The sequence below is a fragment of the Equus asinus genome, chromosome 7, assembly GCF_041296235.1.
Source record: "Equus asinus isolate D_3611 breed Donkey chromosome 7, EquAss-T2T_v2, whole genome shotgun sequence".
Taxonomy (NCBI): Eukaryota; Metazoa; Chordata; class Mammalia; order Perissodactyla; family Equidae; genus Equus; species Equus asinus.
In genome coordinates this window covers 100,820,409-100,834,734 of record NC_091796.1, presented here as the reverse complement: position 1 = coordinate 100,834,734, position 14,326 = coordinate 100,820,409, and the positions used below count along the sequence as shown (strand labels likewise).

The window sequence follows — 14,326 nt, the reverse complement described above, 5'->3', positions numbered from 1 at the left end:
TTTCCAGTTTTCATCGTCATAATTAACATATGCTGAATATCTACCTACATAGATCTTTGTCTCCATTTCTACCATTCTCCTCATTTTGCTGATGAGAGACCAGGGGGAAGTTGGGGTGCTTGTTCAAGGTCACTCTGCTCCAGAGAGGCAAAGCTGGGGCCAGTGCGGTGGGTCCTAGACTCTCGTCTACTGTCCTCAGCCCTGTTTTCATGTTGGCTCGGGAAGCAGCTTTGTGAGGCTGGCAGAACAACTTTATTATTGTCATTTGACTTCTGAGGAAGCCAAGTCTCAGAGAGGGGAAGCCACTTGCTCAAGGTCACACAGCATTAAGTGGCAGGGCTGGCTTTGACCCAGACCTGTCTGACTTCACAGCAAGTGCTCCCCCTAACAGTTTGCAATTACATTTCCTCCTTATCCTTCCCACTCGGATAGAAAGCAAACTGGGACCCCCTTGAGGCAGGAAGGAGAGGTGCTGTCTTTCTAGAGTGGGACCGAGGACTCGGCGCAGAATTTCATGGAGCCGTGGGTTGGAACAAGTCGGGCCAGGCCTGTGGTTTGTTCCTATTTGTCTGCTGTTTGCTGGTGGGGAGCAGGGCTTGCTTCTCTCTCACGGCCTGCCCGGGTGGGATGGACTCTACGGGCCAGGGCTCAAGCTGCCAGCCTTCTTTCCTTGACTCAGCTCCAGCATCGAGCCCCAGAGTGACTGTGGATCCGCGAAGTTCCTCTGGAACGGAAGCCTCGAGCCCCTGAGCAGGGCATGGCTGAGGTCGTAGTTTCTTAGGGCGACGGTCACAGAGTATCCAAAGCTAGGGGCCGTAAAGCAACAGGAATTCCTCCTCTCATGGTTCTGGAGGCTGGAAGTCCAAAATCAAGGGCCAGGAGGGCCTTGCTCTCTCCGCCAGCTCTGGGGGGAATCTCCCTGGCCTCTTCCCGCGTCTGCTGTTGGCTGGCAGTCATGGGGGGTTCCATGGCTTGTGGCTCCATCACTCCACTCTCTGCTCTGCCATCACGTGGACATCTTCTCCCCATGTGTCTTCACATTGTCTTCTCTCTGTGCCTGTGTGTCCGGGTCCGAGTTTCCCCATTTAGTAAGGGCACCAGTCATTGGATTAGGGCCCACCCTCAAGACCTCATTCTGTCTCTGTCACCTCTGGAAAGACCCTGTCTCCAAATAAGGTCGGAGGTTAAGACTTCATTATATCTTTTCCTGGGGCACAATTCAACCACAACAGCTGGTTAGGTGATCACAGCTGAGAAGAGCTGTTTCGCTCTGCCTTCACTGCGTCATGCACCATGTTAAATGCTCTGTAGGCATCATCTCGTTTAAGCCTCAGGACAAGCCCGTGAGCTGGGGCATGACACCCCTATATTGCAGAGGAGAAAACTGAGGCCCAGAATGCTGTGATGCACTGCCCAAGGCCTCCCAGCTAGTGTGTAGCCTCCCAAACTCATGATCGCGACTCCCCAGCCTGAATTCTTAACCTCCGTGATATCGTGTCTGGGCTTGGTGAATGGTGGGGGAAGGTGACCCCTACAGAGCGAGCCTTGACCTCTGTGCGGCTGATCGCAAAGTGCAGGCTCTCATCTGCACGTTACAGTCCAGCTGTGCCGGCTGTGTTTATGCTGCCCTTCCTCCAGCACACCCTCTGCCCTTCCAGGGCTGTTGTCAGTACTGCCTCCTCTGAGCAGCCTTCTCAGATTTCCCCATCGGGGAGTGTCCACCAGGAGGCGACAGCCTCCTCTGAGGAGCCTTCCTGATTTCCCACTGATCGTGTTCCATAGGCCCTTAGCCCCCTCCAGATGTCCCAAACACCACCTGGGGCTGTCACTGATGGGGAATTGTTGAGTAGAGGATCAAACTGATTTGGTTTAGGTTCAGCTACAGTGTGGACCATCGATTCTGGGGGCAGCTGAGGGGCAGTGGGCGGTCGGAAGCTGCAGGGATCTAGGTGAGCGAGGCTGAGGATGCGCCTTGGGCAGTGGCAGTGGGAATGGAGAGGAGGCGGATTTCCGAGACCTGTAGGAGGGAGAATTCTGGCCCAGGCTTTGATAGTGGGAGGGATGTCGGGGCGCGAGAGGAATCAGGTTAACCCTGAAATTCAGGACCGCCCTCCCCCCCCCCCCACCTTCCCGCCCACCTGGCTCTCCTCCTGCTTCCTCGGAGCCTGCACCGAGGTGCAGCCGGCTAAGCAGTTGCAGCAGAACAGTGTGCTCCTGGCGCTGTCCCCGAGCTTGGTCCTGCCCCGTTGTGCTCTGGGTTAAAGGAGGCTTGTCTCCCACAGGCGGCCCTGGCCGAAAGCTCCCGCCTGAAGGAGCCGCTGACAATGCTGCAGCTGCGGAAGGACCTGCTGAGCAGCGTCTTTGGCCAGGAGAGAGCCACGGCCCTGCTGGAGCAGGTGGCGAGTGCCGTGAGGGACAGAGACCTGCTGCTCAACAGCCTTCTGCAGAGGAAAAGCAAACTGCAGGTGAGCATCTCCGGCTGTCTGCTCGGCGCTCGAGCCCGGCACTGGCGCTGGGGGCCACTCTTCCCGGGAGGCGGGCGGCCCTGCGTTCTAACCTCAGCTCCAGCCCTTGCCACTGTGTGGCCCTGGGCACGTCCCTTTGTCGCCCACAATCTCAGGCTCCTTGTCTATAAACTGGGTAAGATTATTGTGTGATCCGTCCAGTTGGTCTCCTAGTCACCTGTCTGCCCCTGGCCCCTGCCCCCGGATCCCCTGTCTACACTGCCATCAACCTGAACTGCTCTCTGCAGAGAGCCGGGGAGCGTCAGATGAGAAAACACAGAGAAAACGCTTGTAGGCTTTAAACCACAGAGAGCTGCGAGCTCTTACTACTAGGGACCCATTTCGAAATGACTCCACTAAACCAAAGACGTGACATGGCTCCTTGTGGACAGTTTATGCTTTGGCATAACAAGTATTTGCTGAGCATCTAATGATGTAACGGCTGTGATCTCTGGGGCACTGACGAGGGGCCCAGCACTGGCCGAGAGCTTTACATCCGTGATCTCATCTAGTCCAAGTAGCAAACTTTTAGCAAACATTTTAGGGTTTGCAGGCCCCATGGTCTCCGCTGCAGCCACTCAGCTCTGCCACGGTCGCATGAAAGCAGCGGTAAATGAACAGGCGTGGCTGTGTTCCAATAAAACTTTATTTACAAAAACAGGCCTCTGGTGGGATTTGGGGGGTGTGGTATGAGATGTAGTTTTCCAGCCCCTGATCTAGAAGGCGGAACAACTGTGATGTGGGGATGTTATGGTGACTCTGAGGAGGGATGTCCAACCCCATCAAGGGCTCTGGGAAGGCTTCCTGGAGGAGGCGACGCCAACTCCTGAGTGCGTATGAGTGGGCCAGGAGAAGGCTGGAGAAGGAGCAGCTGGTTGTGAATGTCAGGTCGTACAACAGGGTGCCTGGGAGGAAATTTATTAATGTGTGTGCTGCCTGTTGGTGTCTCTCCAGAGCTTGCTCGCTCAGCACAAAGATTTTGGGGCTGCTTTTGAGCCCCTGCAGAGGAAGCTCTCGGACCTCCAAGTCAGAGTCCAAGCCAAGAATGGGCTCCAGCGGGACCTTCCTGGGAAGCAGGCCCAGCTTTCGAGGTTGCAGGTAAGGGGTCTGTGGGGCCCGAGTCACCTCCACTCAGGTGCTCAGCTGCCCTCCTGTGGCAGGAACCTGCAGGGCAGCGGCGGCCAAGCCAGGACTTTGACTGTACTTGAGATCTCACTTATCATCTCAGTAGAATCTCTGCTGATTTATCTGATGATCCCCAGCCTCAGCAGGGCCTTTAGCCTTCAGCCCCTCCAAACTGCTGATTCAGAGCCTAACAGAATGACAAGCTGCCCTTTTGTTTACTTCAAGGTTCCAAAGTCTAACATTGATATTTGTTTTTAAAGTTACTTCACTAAGTGTCCCTAATGAGTCTAGGAGCCTTCCGTTAAATACACTGATTTAAGGCTTAAGAGAAATGCTTTAAAACACACGTAGACCATAAATAGGCTGATCATTGATCATTGGTTGGCTGGACCAGGAGCTTGCTGGTTTTTAATATCATGTGATACAACAATTATCTTTTTAAAACCCGAGCACAGCTCATACATGAATAGAGAGTGTTGTTTGGAAAACATTAAAAATATGTATTGGGGGCTTTAAAACTAAACTTGGGATGTGATTCTTTATAACGAGAGGTGGTCATCAAGTAGGAGTCCGGACAACGATTTGTCCCCAGAGATGCCCTCTGATCTCAGCAGTTTGCTTTCATGGTGTCTCAGAATATTTGCATCTCGTTTTTAAAATTCTCACCAGCCCTGGGAGGAGGCCCATTAGGTGGCCGTATGGTACAACTGCTGGTGTGGAGGAGCCCCTCCACCCCAGGACCCTCCCATCACTCCCACTCAGAGCCCCCCGCCCTGATCAGCATCCATGATGAGAGGAAGCCTAGACACCCCCCCATCATTCCTTCCTCCACTGCAGGGGCTGCAGGAGGACGGGCTGGACCTGGGGGTGCAGGTGGAGGCCGTGAGGCCTCTCATCCAGGGGAACTCCAACCACCAGCACAAAATGGACCAGCTCTCTGCCGACTACCAGGCCCTGCAGAGGTTTCTGGAGGTAAGGGGCCACCGGAGGGCCTGTGCTGTGACGGAGACCTCTGGAGTCCAGCACTTCTGGGGACCTCTCCCTCTTCTCTCCCTTCGTTCCTTCCACCTTTCTTTTTCTTTCTCCTTTCCTTCCTTCCCCTCCTCATTCATTCAGCAGATGGCTATTGAGTGCCTTCTGTATGCCCGCCAGTGTTCTGAGCCCTAAGGATGGAGGCAGCATGAGAGGACAGCCAAGACCACTTTCTAGTGAGGAGATGGATGAGTCAGCAAGCCAGCACGTAATAGACAATTCCACATGTGCCAGGAGCCAGGGACACAACAGGCTGCTCCGTCCCATCAGCAGCTGGGCAGGCAGAGGGCCCTCGCTTTTGCTGACTTATCACCAGGTTGAAAGGCGCATCCCAGCCGCTGGCCGGGAGCCTCACCGGCAGTGCCCTCTGGTGGCCACCTGGATCTTTCTCATGTCCCACGAGATGGAGTCCCCTTTGAGCAGTGGGAATGAACTGAGGCTCCTTCAAAACTGGCCTGAGGACAAGTGGAAATGCAGCTTCCAGGCCCCACCCTGACACTGATTCTGATGGAGTCCTGAGTCTACTTGGCACATGTGCCCCGGGAATGCAAAGGGGCCCTCAGGCAGCCACCTGACAAGCACACTCAGTCTGGGGCGTGGGTCTCCACCCTAGTGGACGCTGCATGCCCTATTTCAATAACACTCCTCTCGTCCTCTTTGCAGTTCATAGGTCGTGTAAGTTACCCACACCATTTAAAAATCTAATACAACACCTTTTCTACAATAGAAAAGAGAAATAAGAGGAAAGTAATTATTGTAAGATAATGTCTTTGAATATGTAAGTGCTCCAAGATGGCCACACTGAAGACATGAGGAGGCAATCAGAACGTACCCCCTCAACGTGACAGCCATGGGTGCCAAGTCACGTGGCATAGCCGGCTTCACCTGTAGTGATGAAATTTTCTGAAGTGTGAACAGGCCTTGGTAAAGTTTCAGTCAAACCAAAGCACAGTCTTCCATCGGTTTACAAAATAGATGCATTCCTGGAAAAGTCAGCCTGTTTATTAAAACTCCAGAACCTCTTGTGTTCGTACATTAACTGCAGTAAGAGTCTAAACTCGGGTCCCAATAAAGAGGTCATCAGAAAACCTGTGGGACGTGGGGCGGTTCTGCATTGTGGACTGTCCTCCCCAGAGGGAGATGAGGGCACCCATCGCTCTCACTGTGTCTGCTGGCGTCACCCCCACCGCATCATTATCGCAGCCACCAAAACCCGCCATGAGTTTCCAGAAAACCCGGCTCCACCTATAGAGACCCATCGGTCTGAGTGAGGCATAAAGTCTAGATGAATTCATCTCGTTCCATTTAATAAATTAGCAGCTTGCGATCTCCAGGTTGAGGGAGGGGGCGTAGAGAAATATCCTGGCCCTGCTCCTCAGGAGCCCGTAGAAGCAGCGACTGTCAGCTTCAATGCCCACCTCAGACGATGAGCCAGATGGATCGTTACAATAATTAGAAGAAGTAACAACAGAGCATCATTGGGGGCTGCAAAATGGCGATATTCCAGTTCTATCTTACTTCTTTATTTATGGTTTAAATGCTTCTTTAAAGACGTATAGCCGCTATTTTATTTTGTACTCAAGGCTTTTTCAGTCTAATAAGTTCTAATAAGTCTCCCCGCCCCCAGCCCCGGTGATCTTCCTGTTCCCCTGGGGGGCACATACCCCACCAAGCAACCAGGGCCACTGAAGCCATTGGGTCTGATGTTGACGCCCAGGGGACAGGCAGGGACGGTGGTAGTGAGAGCACAGAGAGGTGGAGTTTTAGAGAATTTTCCAGGCCCTCGTCAAATGGTTGTGGGGGACAGATGCACCACACCGTCTCTGTGTCCCCAGCTTCTTGAGGGCCTGGCATCGCGTGGTGTCAGCCAGTGTCTGTGCAATGCAGGAAGGCAGGGCCTTTGGTGGCCCAGCAGAGAGTCACGAGGCCCTCAGCCGAGGATCACAGCAAGAGAGGGGGCGACAGGCCCTGGGGTCTGACTGGCCCGTGGTGGGCTGAGGGGAGGGGCTCGGAGGGTCCCAGGCTGGGCGGCCAGGAGGACGGAGACTGGCTGCTCTGCTGGATACAGAGCCCCCCTTTCATGGAGACAGAGGAAAACAAGACCCCAGCCTTGGAGCTGAGCAATGACTGACCCAGGGGACGGGACAAGAAGCAAGACTGCTTTTAAAAACTTTGTATTAAAGTATATTCATACACATCAAAGTGGACGTGTAAGAGTACAGCTTGGTAAATTTTTGGTAACTGGCTACATCCATGTTACCAGCACCCAGAGCATGAAACAGAATGATACCAGCCCCTAAGGCCCCTGCAGTCACTGCCCACCACCCCCTATATCTGCGGGTGACCCTGACCTTCAGCTTAGAACAACACGGGTTGGGTTTGCCTGATTTTATGCATTATTTAAATGGAATCAGACAGAGCGTATTCCTTGTGTAGGTTTCCAGCTGTGCGCGTGACAGTTATAAATTCATCTAACGGTGCATTAGATTGCTGTGTGCATTGTTCATTCTTGCTGCTGTAAAATATTCCATTGTATGAACCCACCTCACCATGTTCCTCCATCCTCCTGTCGGTGGTCACTTGGGTAGTTTCCAGCTTGGGGCTATTACAGGCAACACCACACGCATGTCTTTTGTGAAGACATGTTCGCATCTGTTGGGTACCCACCCAGGGGTGAGAAGGTTGGGTTGTAGGCATGCTTGAGTCCAGTTTTCGTAGATACCGACCCATGGTTTTCTCAAGTGGTTGTGCCGGTTTACACCCACTCTGGTGGTGGACGAGAGCTCCGACTGCCCACAGCCTCCTCCAGACCTGGTACTTTGCATAAACGTAAAGCGGAGTTGATCGTTCCGGGGTAAATTCCTTGCACTGTGGAGCAGGAAGGACCAGCATCTCATGTTCCTACTGCTTGGGATCTCTGGTTGGGGAGCCCCGGGCCCCAGGCAGATGTGGGGGTCCTGCGGGGTGGGATGGCCCAGGGTCTCAGCCTCGGCCAGCGCTCAGGGTGCCCTGACCCCCCTGGGGCTGTGCTGCAGGACCTTGTGGACGGGTGCCAGCAGAGCGTGCGGGAGCATTGCACCTTCAGCCACAAGCTGCTGGAGCTGCGGCAGTGGATAGCAGTGGTCACTCAGAAGCTGGAGTCACACCTGGGGGACACAGGCCCGTGGGATGCGCAGGCCCGAGAGGCCGAAGTCGAGGTAAGATGGCTTTTCTCACAGAGATGCTGATTCCCTCCCCTGCACCCCCAAAAGCAGGCTTGCGAGGCCAAAGTGCCCCACTGCAGAGCAGAGAACCCCTGCCCAGGACCTCACTGTGCACATGCGTGTGTGTCCTTCAGAGGCTGCTGGCTGAATTCCCAGAGAAGGAGGCCCAGCTGCCCCTGATCAAAGCGCACGGCTGGCTGGTGATGGAGAAGTCTTCTCTGGAAGGGGCCGCTGTGGTCCAGGAGGAGCTGGAGGAGCTGGAGGAGGCGTGGCGGGCCCTGAGGCTGCTGGAGGAGAGCCTGCTGAGGTGAGGGGTCTCCTGGCTCTGGGCCTGGTCTCGGACAACGCCCCCTTCCCATCCAGGGGAGAGCTCGGTGGTGCTCCTAGAAGAGAAGGCTGGGGTTCTGCCGTGTGCCAGACATGACTCCAGGTGCCTCTGGGCATCTCCAGTCTGGCCCAATTGGCAATCCCAGCAGGGCAGGAAGAGCAGGCAGATGTCCCATCTTGGGCGTTGGCCTCCAGCCTATTCTGGCTTGGGCCTCGGCCGCATCAGTGAGTACATGCACCTTAATGATGGTAAGGTGAGTCTCAGCTGGGACACTGGAAATGCGTGTGCCTTGGGAACGTTCTGACAAATCTGAGGACAGGCACTGACTTGTGAAGACTAGAAGCTTCCTCCCACCCGACGATGCCCCACCTCTGTTACTTCTCCCATGACACGGTGAGTCCTCATCTTGTCACTGCATTGACTGGGCAAAGTTTGTCTTCTCAGCCTCATCAGAAACCGGCAGCTACAGAGGACGGAAGTGGATTTGGGGAAGAAAACGATTTTCACCAACAACATCCCGAAGCCTGGGTTTCTCATCACCCCCACGGAGCCTATTGCCAGGTATCGCCGCCAGGTGAGTCTGTCTAGAGGGGCTTCTGGGGAGGGACCAGGTCCTGAGTCAACTGATGGGGGTCTCCAGGAAAGCCCCCTCCCTGGCCCGGGCCACCTGCTCGGCTCAGGACTTGGCCACATCCCCGTCTCGGTTGAGCCTGTCTGAGTCTGATGAGGCCCAAGGAACCCTCGTGCCGCTGGATAGAGGGACTCAGAGACCCCAGACCCAGGCCCCCCAGGGAAGGTCATGGGCATCCCTTGGGCACACATGCCCCCACCCTCAGAAACACCGGCAGCTGTCCCCGCCCGGAGGAGAGTGTCAGGCTTGGAAGCTTCCTGCGGGCCCCAGATTGGACGCTGAAATCACACAAGATGGGTACATTTGTGTGCCATAAGTTGTATTTTGTTAAAAGAACTTATCTAACTGCATGTTATGATCCGTCCCGTCTCCTGACTGCCTTTAAAACACAGAAACCACACTGAAAAAAATTCATTCCTTGTCCTTCGAGGAGAACAGATCAATTCGTTCATTCTCCCATTCATTCCTTTATTTTTCCATCCAAAAAGCACGTATTGAGGTTCCTATGTTCTGAGGACTGTGCGTGGAGCTGGGCACAGCTGTGAGTAAGACAGAAACACTTCTGAGCCTCCAAGAACGCAGAATCCAGCACAGAGCTTTCCAGATTGTGATGTGCCTTCGGATCGTATTAAAATGCGGATTCTGGGGTGGGGCCTGTGATCCTGCATTTCTGCAGGCTCCTGGGCCACGCCTATGCCTGAGAGCACATTTTGAGGATCAAGGAAGTGGGGACCACAGGCCGTTAAATAAGGGTTTGCAAAAAGCTGAGGGGCCAGGTGATATGGGAGCTTGCAGGAGAGTGATCGCAACCTAGCTGTGGGGTAGCGAAGCCCTTCCAGGAGAAACGGAATGCCCCGGGAATCCCCATGGCTGATTTGGGGTGAGGAGGGGAGCAGAGGGAGATGTTCCATGCAGACGAGACAATGTGTGCAGAGACCCGGAGCGCAAGGAACCAAGACGTGTCCGTGGACTGGGGCTCAGAGAAGGGGGACGGCGGCACAAGCCACAGGGTCCACAGAGCCAGACTCTAAGGCTCTCAGGCCACAGCGAGGAGTGTGAGAAGCCACTGAGGTGTGTAAGCGAGGGCTCAGCTGAATGGACTTAAATTTTAGACAGATCATTCTGGCCACAGAGCCTGGAAGGGGACAAGAGTGGCAGAAGGGTGACCACTATTATAGCCAACCTGGTAAGGGACAATGGTGGCTGCCACAAGGAGACCAGGGAGGTGACAGTGAGGAATGTCCTTGGCCCCTAAACATGGCCACATTGAGTTGGGATGCATTGTTCATCCCCCCAGGTCCCTCTCATCACCCTTTGGGCATCCTCATCCCCACTCCTCTGCCTCAGATGGAATCCCCAGGACGAGTGGCCAGCGGCTCGTTTTCACCTCTGATGCTCGGGTCATGCTGTGCTTTCCTGCAGGCAGGTCTGCTCCAGGAAGAAGGGGGCAGCCAGGAAGATTTCTCCCAGCTCCTGAGGAACTTTGAGCAGTGGTTGCAGCTGGAAAATTCCAAGCTGGTTAGAATCATCGCCATGAGAACTGCCACAGCCAAGGACTTGAGGACCAGAGAGATGAAGCTGCAGGTTTGTCCCCAAGGAAAGGCCCCTTGCCCATAGGGTTTGCGCTGTAGATGTGATTGCCACCAGGGAGTTTTTCCAAAAAAAAAAAAAAAGGAGCACATGCATAGCTCATGAGCTGTTCTTGCTTGTGTATAAATAATGGCTTTTAAAATTTTTTGGTTCAAATATTGTAGAAGAACTGTGGAAGAGTCATTCATTCATTCATGAATTCAGCCTACTTGTGTATTCCCCAACTTGGAAAATATCACCACGAATCATGACTCCTTTATCAGTCAGCTGTTGCTGGGTAACAAAGCACCTCAATAATTTGTGGCTTCAAAGAGCAGCTCTTACTTTAACTCCTGATTCTGAAGGTTGGCACGTTAGGCTGAGTCCGGCTGGGCAGTCCTCTGGTCTTGGCTGGGCTCCCTTATTTGCTGTCAGCTGTCGATCAGCTGGATGGTCTACTTCTGGGGGTTGGTGGGCTGTTGGAGACGAGCATGAGATGGACCACGCATCTCCTGTCCTCCTGTGGGACAGCCCAGGCTTCTCGTAGCAGAGGCAGGGTCTAAGAGAGCAAGAGGGAGCATGCAAGGTGTTTTGAAGCCTACACTAGGAACTGGGACAATGTTACGTCCCCTGCGTTCCATTGGACAAAGAAAGTCACAAGGCCAGCCTGGGTTCAAGGGGAGGGAAAATAGATTCCACCTCTTGATGGGAAGAACTCTGAAGTCATATTGCAAAGGACGTGGATGTGACAGGGAGGAGGGGGGCCAAGGGGATCACAGCCATTTCTGCAATCCATCTACCACAAATCTTTCTCTTTTGCTCCCACATCTAATTAGTCACCAAGCCCTCTTGACTCCACCTCCTGGAAATTTTTTGTTTCTGTCCCCTCACTACCTCTATCTTAGTCTAGGCGCTTACCATTATTGACCCTGGTTATGGCAAGCTGGCCTCCCTGCTTCCTCTTGGGCCCCCATCCAGGTCATGGCTCATTCTGCAGCTAGAGTAACCTTTCAAAATTGCAAGTCTGACCTTGTCCTTCCCCTAATGAAAAGCTTTCAGTCTCACATTCGACCCCCCAAGTTTATCACACAAGGCCTGTCTCCACATGGCTCCAGCCTACCTCTCTTTTTCCTTATTTTTCTGCAGTTTCATTATGTTATGGTAGGGTTTGGATTTTTTTTAATTTTTCTTTCTTGGGATTCATCTGGATTCTTGAATCGGTGGTCCAGGGTCTTTCTGGAAAATTCTCCAACATTACCTCTCAAAATACCGTCTTTGCCTTTTTCTCTTTCTCCTCGCCTTCTGTGATGTCATTTAAACGTATGTTATTCCCTCTCACTGTGTGCTTTATATCTCTTACTCTCTCGTGTGTATTTTTCATCCTTCTGTCTTTTCATATCCTTTTCCGGATAGTTTTTTCTAACCCATCTTCCACTTTACTAATTCTCTCTTTAGCTGTGCCCCACTTGTTGTTATCCATGTCTATTAACTTCTTAACTTCTTACATGGTACTTATCAGTTCTAGAATTTCTACCTGGTTCTTTAGAGATCTGTCGCTTTTCATAGCTTCGAGATCTGCACTGAAATTTTTAAGCTTATCTTTTAATTCTTCAAACAGTAAATATAGCTGTTTTACAGAGTGTGTCTAGTAATTTCAATATCTCAAGCCGTTTCAGGAATGTTTCTGCCCATTCTTGGTTTCTTATATGTGTGTGGCTGCTTTAATTATGTGCTGGACATTGTGTTTGACAAAATAGGTGTAAGAGTGATTTGAGATTTAGGATCATCTCTTCTCCGGAGAGGACTTTGTTTGTGACTGCCAGGCAGTGGGGGCTTTACCATTCTGAAAACACTGAATCCAAGGTCAAAGCTAGAGGCTCCCTGGGTCGCTGAGATGACGTAAGCTGGGCTGAAAATCCACACATGGCCCGAGATTACTTCTGAATCACCGTTTGGAGTCTCAGCTCAATGGGGAGTGGTTTATCAGAGTCTGCACCTCCGCAGGGCCGAGGCTGACCTTTGCCTCCCTGGGCCTGTGAGGCTGCCGAGAGCATAGATCTGTCTCACAACTATTTCTTCCGGATTGGCAGATGTCCTACGGGCACAAGCAGCCCGAACACTGGGCTTGCTTCTCTGGATTCTCAGCCCCAATGTGCCTCTCTCTCTCGCTAACTCTGCATGCTGTCTAAATGTTTTAATATTTTGTTCTCCGTGAGAGGTTTCGTCCAAGGACCTCACTGACCGTGACCAGGAAGTCCTTCCTGCCCACCTCCTACCTCATATTCGGCCACTCCTCTCGTTTCCTGCCACCACTACCCAACTCCGGCCTTATTAGAGACAACTTGCAGGTCCCCAGGTTAAGCCTCAGTGCTCTTATAGAGCTCACATTCCAGGGGCTCTGAGAAGCTAAGCAGCGTGCCCCGTATCACACAGCTCGTAGGATGGGGCAGAGCCAGGATCCAAAGGCAGAATTTAAACCCAGGCTCTTGGATTTGGAGCCCTGTTCATGCCCCCACATCACACTAGCGCTCAGGAGTCCTGAGGATAAAGGTGACATCCTGCGGCGACACAATACTGTGTTTTGGTAGACAAATTGGCCCAATCTCGACATCAGTCTGCCCGGCTTCGACGGGCCAGCAGAAAGACATGTTCAACAATGGCGGCTTCTATCGTGATGATAACTCTTGTGTCATGCGCTCTGGGGTCTTAGCTCTAGGATGTCAGGTTGGAGTCCATTCTGTAACATTCCGGAGAGCAGGTGCCTGGCCTTGGCTGGAATTTGCACGGGTGGGATTCTCACTTCGTGTGTTCTGTCGGCCACCTCTCAAGTACAATTTGGTTGGCTCCTCCTCACTAGCCAGGTGGGGCCATCTGGGCCATTTGGAAGGTGTATATGACACTGCCTTTTCCCTCAGGAGCTGGAGGCTCGGGTACCAGAAGGTCAGCATCTCTTTGAGAACCTCCTTCGTCTCGGGCCAGCAAGGGAGACCTCGGAGGAGCTGGAGGACCTGCGCTACCGGTGGATGCTGTACAAGTCCAAACTCAAGGACTCCAGCCACCTGCTGGTAGGTGCTAGGGATGCGCAGGTCCCAGGCCCCGGGGAGACATAGATCGGCCCACATCCACTCAGCTCCAGGCCTCCATGGACCAGGCTGAAGTGACCACTCAGAGAGAGGAGAGAGAGACACACGGGTCCTAGGCACTTGGCTTGCAAGATGTCATTTGGCCATCCTGCCACCCGATGAGGCTGGAGCCCCGGTAATGACAGCTTTGCTACCTACGAAGCTGGGATCTTTATGTGCATTCTCCCACTCGGTCCTCCAGCAGCCATCTGCCAGAGTAATGGGGTCTCCAGTCTCAAGAGGGGCAGCAGAGACTCTGAGGAGTTAAAAGCTTGCCCAAGTTCACACAGCCAGTAAGAGGCAGAGCCAGCATTAAATGCCCCCTGGTGTTGGGTGCATGATAGAGGGAATGCTGGATTGGGGACCGGGAGCACCAGCATCTTGTACCACTCCTCCACCAACCTGCTTTGTGACTTTGGACAAACACCTTCCCTCTTTAGGCCCCCATGTCTCCTCACACAAAACAATAATAATAGCTAAACTAATAATAATAGCCTTTGTGAAATGCTATGTCATCATAACAACCCCATAAAGGAGGAACTATTATTATTCCCTGAGAACTGATGAGGAAACTGAGGCACAGAGGTTAGCCCAAGAAGAGGGGTGTTGAGGTGGCCTCGGAGGGCCCCTTCCGGCCCTCAGACCCCAGACGCCAAGCTTTGGCGCTCCAGCTTTGCTGGCCCTGAAACAGCCATATCGGCCACTAGGTGGCAGCCCCGCCCCAGCCAGGTGGCCGCACACCCCGCCCGCCGGGGCCCAGGCCGGCCCAGACGGAATCCCACCTGGGCTGAAGTGCGTTAAAAAGCTCATTA

At 53.2% G+C, this 14,326-nt stretch overlaps 1 protein-coding gene across 7 annotated transcripts in view; it reads left to right on the top strand.

Annotated features, from left to right (window-relative positions):
* The window catches only part of SYNE3 (spectrin repeat containing nuclear envelope family member 3), a 92,375-nt gene that overhangs the window by 64,126 nt on the left and 13,923 nt on the right, over nt 1-14,326 (top strand). For all 7 annotated transcript variants that reach the window (XM_070514263.1, XM_070514264.1, XM_070514261.1 and 4 more), the window contains 8 exons: nt 2,283-2,465; nt 3,459-3,602; nt 4,467-4,601; nt 7,697-7,858; nt 7,999-8,171; nt 8,637-8,766; nt 10,246-10,407; nt 13,308-13,457. In XM_070514263.1, the coding sequence (XP_070370364.1) occupies nt 2,283-2,465; nt 3,459-3,602; nt 4,467-4,601; nt 7,697-7,858; nt 7,999-8,171; nt 8,637-8,766; nt 10,246-10,407; nt 13,308-13,457 (1,239 nt within the window). The remainder of the gene's footprint in view (nt 1-2,282; nt 2,466-3,458; nt 3,603-4,466; nt 4,602-7,696; nt 7,859-7,998; nt 8,172-8,636; nt 8,767-10,245; nt 10,408-13,307; nt 13,458-14,326) is intronic.